General features: G+C 49.3%; 1 protein-coding gene across 3 annotated transcripts in view; it reads left to right on the top strand.

Annotated features, from left to right (window-relative positions):
- Window positions 1–7,955, top strand: part of Emc1 (ER membrane protein complex subunit 1) — a 22,782-nt gene that overhangs the window by 10,168 nt on the left and 4,659 nt on the right. For 2 of the 3 annotated variants that reach the window (XM_013348449.2, XM_005352941.3), the window contains exons 13-21: window positions 312–434; window positions 996–1,004; window positions 2,017–2,216; window positions 2,353–2,502; window positions 3,279–3,440; window positions 4,208–4,327; window positions 5,462–5,599; window positions 6,919–7,092; window positions 7,600–7,810. In XM_013348449.2, coding sequence (XP_013203903.1) covers window positions 312–434; window positions 996–1,004; window positions 2,017–2,216; window positions 2,353–2,502; window positions 3,279–3,440; window positions 4,208–4,327; window positions 5,462–5,599; window positions 6,919–7,092; window positions 7,600–7,810 — 1,287 coding nt within the window. The remainder of the gene's footprint in view (window positions 1–311; window positions 435–995; window positions 1,005–2,016; window positions 2,217–2,352; window positions 2,503–3,278; window positions 3,441–4,207; window positions 4,328–5,461; window positions 5,600–6,918; window positions 7,093–7,599; window positions 7,811–7,955) is intronic. The other variant, XM_005352942.3, reaches the window with a different exon arrangement.

Genomic DNA, 7,955 nt, shown 5'->3' with positions numbered 1-7,955 from the left:
GTGAGCCACCATGTGGTTGCTGGGAATTGAACTCAGGACCTTTGGAAGAGCAGGCAATGCTCTCAACCTCTGAGCCATCTCTCCAGCCCCCCCCCCCTTTTTAAATATTTATTTATTATGTATACAATATTCTGTCTGTGTGTCTGTCGCAGTTCTTTAGGGGCATGAAATGAGATACAAAATCTTTCTTGCTTGACTCTTGACCCCAGTTCATGAGATCTTTTGCATAAGACTCGAACTCTGAGACACCTCTAAGAGTCTCCTCGGGGCTAGGGAGCCAGGCTGAGCTTTCACAAACTGGTTTCTTATAGCTGGGAAGGTGGTGTTGTGGAGCCGAGAGGAGTCCCTGGCAGAAGTGGTGTGCCTGGAGATGGTGGACCTCCCCCTGACCGGGGCACAGGCTGAACTGGAAGGAGAATTTGGCAAGAAGGCAGGTATGAACCTAGGGAGGCTACACAGGGAGGGTTAGCTGGGTTTATGAATCTAACTGTGCCCCCAGCTTCTGGTTCAGACAGATGTTTTGAAGGAGTCCCACGTCTAGTCTTCAGTGCATCAGTAGCCCAGTGGTTTATGCAGCTACTGTTTCACTGAGTCCCTCTAGAGACAACAATGTCTTCACTTTATAGTTAGTTCCAAGTGTCATTGCCTGGGGTGCTAAAAATTGTCAGGCTCCATGTCAGACACTTCTACCCATTGTCTCAAATGCAACAGCCACATGTGTCTAGAGAGAGCTGACTGGACATAGCCCTGTGTTCTCTGAGTCAGCGGTGGCTCCATTGATGGGCATCTGATGAATATGATTCATTCCTCTCCAGTCTATTCCTGCGTGTCTGTCCCGCTGTGTTCTCCCTCTCCCAGCTCCCCTAGTCCATTTTGCCCACTATCTAGTAGGCCACTGTTGAGAATTCTGGGTCAGGTACACTGCTAGGTGTTATATGTTTTCTTAATCTGAGAATTAATTTGACTTTACTATCTATTTCTGCTGCTGGACCCAGCGATTCAAGGTAAATGCTGCTTTTTGCTGCCCATTGCGCCTTGCTTGCCCACATGACTAGCGTTTGGTCATTATTCTGACTTGCATTAGTGAGACACACACCCTGTATGTGTGGACTGCTCTGCTTGTGACTTGCTTCTCTGCCTCTCCTTGAGTTGAGGTTGGTGGAAAAGAGATGAACAAAGATAATACTCACAGAGATCTGCCTGCTTCTGCTTCCTGAGTGCTGGAATTAAAGGCGTGTGCCACCACTGCCTGACTAAAGATAATACTCTGAGTGAGCACTTCCCACGTACCAGGCACCATACTCAATCCAAACGGATGTCATTTGATCTGTTCTTTGTAACAAGCCTCTGAGTTGCATGTCATGTAATAGATGAGGGACCAGAAGCACAAGGAGTAAGCATTTTTCTCAGTGTCACACAACCTGGGTTTAATTTGGGCCTGTGAGACTCCCAAGACCCTCTTTACCATGATAACCAAGGTATCATGTACTTGTCACATCTCTAATGAGGGACACTTTCAGAGAGATGCCTCACCAATGGAGTCAGGGACAAGGGAGGATGATGGCCTTAGGAATAGATTGCAGGAAGGGATGCTGGGAGCAGGTTAACAAAGAAGAATGAAGCATTGGGAGATGGAGGCACCACTCATGCATGCACCTGCTCCCACTGCTCCTGAGACCCACACCCCTCTGGCTTTGCTGTGCACCCAGATGTCTTCCCCTGGTCATCCCAGCATGACTACATCCTACATGGCTGATTCCTTACCCTTAGTCTCCTATTACAAGATTTAAGGCAGGTGAAGTCCTAAGTACCAGGTAAGGAGGTTCCAGAAGCTTGTGGGACTCTGTACCAGAGTGTGGGACGGCTGGCATCTTACACAGACTGCACCTTGAACTTGTGGCCTGGAATGCGAATGACTGGAAGGTTCTATAGGAGAGGGAGAAGTCCCTCCTGGAAAACACACATCTTGCTGGACTCCTAGTCTGATGGGAGTGCCTTCCTTCTCCCCAACACCAGACGGCTTGCTGGGGATGTTCCTGAAACGCCTGTCGTCTCAGCTCATCCTGCTCCAGGCCTGGACTTCCCATCTCTGGAAGATGTTTTACGATGCTCGCAAGCCCCGAAGCCAGATTAAGAATGAGATCAACATTGACACGTTGGCCAGAGATGAGTTCAACCTGCAGAAGATGATAGTGATGGTAACAGCTTCAGGCAAGGTGAGCACATGAGCCATAGGAAGCAAACCTCGGGTGCAGGCAGCGGCAGCAGGCTTGCTTTGTTCCAGTTTGCAAGGATCAAATCAATTCTTCAGTTTCTTTCTAGTTGTGAGCCAAGGGTTCGTTTATCTTGCAGCTCTTTGGCATCGAGAGCAGCTCTGGCACCATTCTGTGGAAACAGTATCTGCCCAATGTCAAGCCGGACTCCTCCTTTAAGCTGTTGGTCCAGAGGACTACTGCTCATTTTCCCCACCCACCTCAGTGCACGCTGCTGGTGAAGGACAAGGTGAGGCCAGGCACGCTGCCTGGAGCCTCTGTGTGTTGCCTTTTGCGTGTTTCACAGTTGAAATTTCTCCCATGCCTTGATCATTCCATTAGAAGCTCTTGGGTTGGAAGTCCTGTTTCTGCCATTTTCTGGCCTGGGTGGAGGGACCCTCCAGCTCTGACGTGGAACTGGTTAGGAGCCAGATCTTCCTTCAGCCAGTGCTTTCCCTTCCTAGCGAGGCTGTCCCTGATAGCTGAGTGGCTGTTTTCTCTCTGAGAGGAAACAGGGCACAAAGCTACACTGTGGTTTCTGCCTCTAGAATTTTTGAATGGATTTTCATGGACCCCTTCTAGCTGTATTGTGAGGTGGGGTTTGGAAGATCCTCTTTTGAATCCAGCAATCTTAAATTGCTGAATTATGCTTGACTTGTTGTTTTGGGGCAGGGTCTCACTATGTAGCCCTGACTGACTTGAAAGTAGCTATATAGACTAAGCTAGCCTGGAACTTGCAGAGATCTGAAGGTGCTGGATTAAAGGCATGTACTGCTACCTTGACCTGGTCTTGATTTAGATTTGCTCTTTATCATGCTACTGCTTAGCTAGATTTGGAGCCAGCATCAGTCCAGCCTTTTCCCTTTTCACATCAGCCTAGGGAACCAGTCATCTTTGACCAAGAGTTTACTCTCCACTAAGATACCAGAGAGCAAGGAGTTCAGCTGACACCTCAACATTCCTGGGTCACCTGTAGGATGTGTCTTTCTTCTGTGTTTGGATCTGACTGTTTTCTGCCCATTGTAGGAAACAGGAATGAGCTCTCTGTTTGTCTTCAACCCCATTTTTGGCAAGTGGAGCCAGGTGGCTCCCCCAGTGCTGAAGCGCCCCATCTTGCAGTCCTTACTTCTCCCAGTCATGGATCAAGACTACGCGAAGGTGCTGCTGTTGGTGGACGATGAATACAAGGTGTTTTGTCTTGGGTGGGTGGAGTCTTCTGTGTGGAGCTGGGTTTGGGATGGGTTGTCAGACATGCACTGGGACAGAGGTGGCCCACTTACCAGTTAGCACATGTTCGGGGTGTCAGGCCACCCTTAGCAACATGACTACCCTTGTGAGCACCCAAGTTCATAAGGCACACGCCACTCGTTATACATGGCCAGTTTGTTTTGTTTTGTTTTTTAGTTGAATTATGTGTTTATATGTGCACATCAGTGCAGGTATCCGTAGAGGCCAGAAGCATCAGATCACCCTGAAGCTGGAGCTATAGGTGGTTGTAAGTCACCTGATATGCATTCTAAGACTTGATCTCATGGCCTCTGGAAGAACAGTGTATATGCTCTTAACCACTGAGCTAACTCTCCAGTCCCTAACACTGAGCTTCTTTTGTTTGTTTGGCTTTTGGTTTTTGATTTTCGAGGTAGGTTTTCTCTGTGTAGCTCTGGCTGTCCTGGAACTTGCTCTGTAGACCAGCCTGGCCTCTAACTCAAAGAGATCCTCCTTTCTCTGCCTCCAAGTGCTGGAATTAAAGGTGTGTGCCACCACTGCCCAGCAACACTGAAGTTCTTAACAGAGCCATATTTAAGCCTTTAATAGATCCAGTGACTGGTTTTATGGTTCACTGTTTTATGCTTAAAGCTTTCTTTTGCGGGCAAACACTAGTGATTCTTGAGAAATGGGCTTCAAGGTTTCTGAGCTTATATTTAACACTTTTGGGCTATCTGGGTGTTTTCAAGGTCACAGCTTTTCCAGCTACTCGAAATGTCTTGCGACAGCTGCATGAACTTGCCCCCTCCATCTTCTTCTACTTGGTGGATGCAGAGCAGGGGCGGCTTAGTGGATACCGGCTTCGGAAGGTAGGGAGGAAGCAGCTGACTGTCCTTGGGAGGTGCTGTGGGTCTTTCCTGTTGTTTGGTTAAACAGTGGCCCTGGTGCCCGATTCAAAGGCACACATTTCATACTGGGTTTATACTGGGTTGTTGTTTTAACTTTGGCACAGGGACTGTGCCTTAATCTACTGCTATTTCAGCCAGCAATTACAACTCAGCCTGGCCACACAGGCTGCAGCCTGGTGGAAATCCTGTTCCTATGGGCACTGGTTCTCCCACTGAGGCTAAAGGCAGCCTTAAGTAAATTTCTATCATTCTATTTATAAATATATAGATTCAAAAGCTGGGGTGAAACTCCGCTAGCTCGGAGAAGTTGAGTAACACCCACCTAACCGTCTTTCCTTGCTGCTGTCTCTGAAAGAGCATGCAACCAGGGTTCATGGTTCAGATGGTTGTTTGCCCCTGGACCATTTCTCCAGCCCCTATTAATATAATTTTTATTAAAAATATCAGAGGGGCCAGAGAGATGACTCAGTGATGAAGAACACTGGCCACTCTTCCAGAGGACCTGGATTGTTACCACCACCCACATGGCAGCACCGCCAACTGTGTCTCTAGCCCCAGGGGAATCCAACACTTTTCTGACCTCCTGTGCTGCACAAACATAAATGCAGGCAAAACACCCTCATATATACACATCCCTGTATCCCATTTCCAGTTGTCCTTGCTACCTGTTCGCTGTGTGGGCACATGCATCTGTGTGTCTCGTGACCCCTCTGGGGTCCTTCTTTCTCCACCTTCGCTGTGCTGGTATTACAGTGCAGCCAACACCAGACTTCCTTTATCTGGGCGTGGGAATCAAACTCAGCAGTCACATCACTGACTTTTCTATCCGTCTAGCCTAAGCCGGGTCTGTTCCTGATCCTTCTAGTGCACAGACCTCAGGTACCGCACTGCAGGCTGGGTCAGCTTTGAGATGTCTCTGACTGCATCTCTGGTCCTCTAGTGCATAGGCCTCAGGTACCGCACTGCAGGCTGGGTCAGCTGTGGGATGCCTCTGACTGTGTCTCTGGCTCAGGCCTGTCCCCTGATCACATGTGCTCCTGGCTGCATCTCTGACCCTGTGATCTCCTAATCACACGTGCTCTTTTTCTTCCCTAGGATCTCACTACGGAACTGAGTTGGGAGCTCACCATTCCCCCAGAAGTGCAGCGGGTTGTCAAGGTGAAGGGGAAGCGCAGCAGCGAGCACGTGCACTCCCAGGGCCGGGTGATGGGGGATCGAAGTGTGCTCTATAAGGTATGATGCAGCAGCCTGACAATGAGGAAGGCCGGCTTTTAATATGTATAATTTTTAGATTTATTTATTTATTTTTTTGTGAGACAGAGTTTCATATTGTAGCCCTGGTTGTCTGTCCTGAAACTTTGTAGACCAGGTTATCCTTGAACTCACAGAGATCACCCCGCCTTTGGGTGTTGGGATTAAAGGCATGCACTAACATGCCCTGTTTATTATTTTGTTGCCTATTTACTTTGTATTTATAAGAATGGGGCATGTACTGTGGCATGTGTGTGGAGGTCAGAGGACAACTTGCGGGAGTTGGCTGTCTCCTCTCACCATGTGGGCCCTGGGGTAGGGACTCAGTTGACAGGAGGCTTGATGGCAACTGTCTTTACTTGCTGAGGCATTTTGCTGGTCCAAGTAGTAAGGCTTTAGGGAAAGTAAGTGTTGGATTTCTGGTCAAGCCATTGATTCCTTTGTGTACTGATTTTGTCTGTGAAGTGCGTGTGTCCTGTAGATGTACTCAGGGCTTCTGCCATGCTAGGAAAAGTACTCTGCCGTCCAGCTATGTGCCCAGCCTAAACAAATATACTTTCCTCCTCTGGTTGTGGGTGTCATCTCCCAGCGCTTGCTGTGTGACCTCCGGGCTAGATGCTAGTTTTATTAATAGTACAGGTATGACTATGGTCTTCTGGGGTTAAAGGTTAATCAGTCCATCAGAAATTCACTGAGGTGATTTGTGGGCTACAAACTACCTTATAGGAGGGAAGGTACACTCTTAATTCCATCACTCAGAAGGCTGAAGTGGGGGGATTATAAATTTAAGGCCAGCTTAGACATTGTGTCTCAAAAGAAAGCTGTGGCCGGGCGTTGGTGGCGCACGCCTTTAATCCCAGCACTCGGGAGGCAGAGGCAGGCAGATCTCTGTGAGTTCAAGACCAGCCTGGTCTACAGAGCTAGTTCCAGGACAGGCTCCAAAACCATAGAGAAACCCTGTCTCGAAAAACCAAAAAAAACACCACCACCACCAAAAAAAAGCTGTAGTGGTGAGCTTGACGGCGCAGCAGACGAAGACACTTGCAGCTGGGTTTGCTCCTCAGAGCTATGTTGTGAGGGGTGCCTGTATCATAAGGTTTCAGAGAGGGTTAAGAGACATGCAAGACATGCTTGGGCCCCAGTCCTTAGAATATGCAAAGCAAGTTTGCTCAGCAATACTGATTCCTTTCCCAAGCTGTTGAGCTCCATATTGGCCTCAGGCCCCAGGGCTCACCGGAGAGCCAAGTACATGACATGCTATCACAGTTCCTAAAGTTCGTCATTGTGGTTTCTCTCCCTAGAGTCTGAACCCCAACCTGTTGGCTGTGGTGACAGAGAGCACAGATGTTCACCATGAGCGCACCTTTATTGGCATCTTCCTCATTGATGGTGTCACTGGGCGCATCATCCACTCCTCCGTGCAGAAGAAGGCCAAGGGCCCTGTCCACCTCGTGCATTCAGAGAACTGGGTGGTGGTAAGGAGTCACTGCCAGGGCACAGAGTAGCTCAGGAGGTCCCTCACTCTTAACGTTCTTCCCAGAAACAGCAGCCACTTTGCTTTCTCAAGACCTCAGGCCCCTGGAAAGCAGCACAGGGTCCAGATGGGGTGGGACCTGGGGCCATATCTGACTGCTTGACCTTGCTCTGCTCTTCCCTCTCCTGTGTAGAACCTGGAACTAATCTGTGAGCTCTTTGGATGCATTGTGAAGTAGGGACAGTAGTAGTCTCCTCTGGGCTAGCTCAGAACACTGCACTTCATAAGCTCCTAGAAGGTGGCTGCTGTTACTATGACTCCAGAGAACCCTGGCAGTTCCTGTATTATGGACAACTTTGGACAGCCTAGTCACAACAAGGAGGAAGAGCAGGGGACAACTGGGTCTTTTCCCTTAGTCTGCAGCTGCTGTGAATGGCATCTGTAGTGTAACCTTCACTTTCCGGTTGATACAGCACTAAACTCAAACTGCCTCCCCTTCTCCCCACAGTACCAGTATTGGAACTCTAAGGCGCGGCGCAATGAGCTAACTGCCCTGGAGCTCTACGAGGGCACTGAGCAGTATAATGCCACTGCCTTCAGCTCCCTAGACCGTCCCCAGCTGCCCCAAGTCCTCCAGCAGTCCTACATCTTCCCCTCTTCCATCAGTGCCATGGAGGCTACCATCACTGAGCGGGGCATCACCAGCCGGCACTTGCTCAGTGAGTGTTGAGAGGAGGGCTTCACACCAAAGTGGGGATGCACTGCCAGTAGGGAGATTGGGCTCACACTGTTGTGGGGATGCACTGTCAGCAGGGGGACTGGTTCACACTGTAGTGGGGATGTAGTGTCAGCAGGGAGACTGGG

The sequence above is a fragment of the Microtus ochrogaster genome, chromosome 10 (genome assembly GCF_000317375.1).
Source record: "Microtus ochrogaster isolate Prairie Vole_2 chromosome 10, MicOch1.0, whole genome shotgun sequence".
NCBI classification, from domain to species: Eukaryota; Metazoa; Chordata; class Mammalia; order Rodentia; family Cricetidae; genus Microtus; species Microtus ochrogaster.
This window is presented reverse-complemented; position numbering and strand designations above follow the sequence as displayed.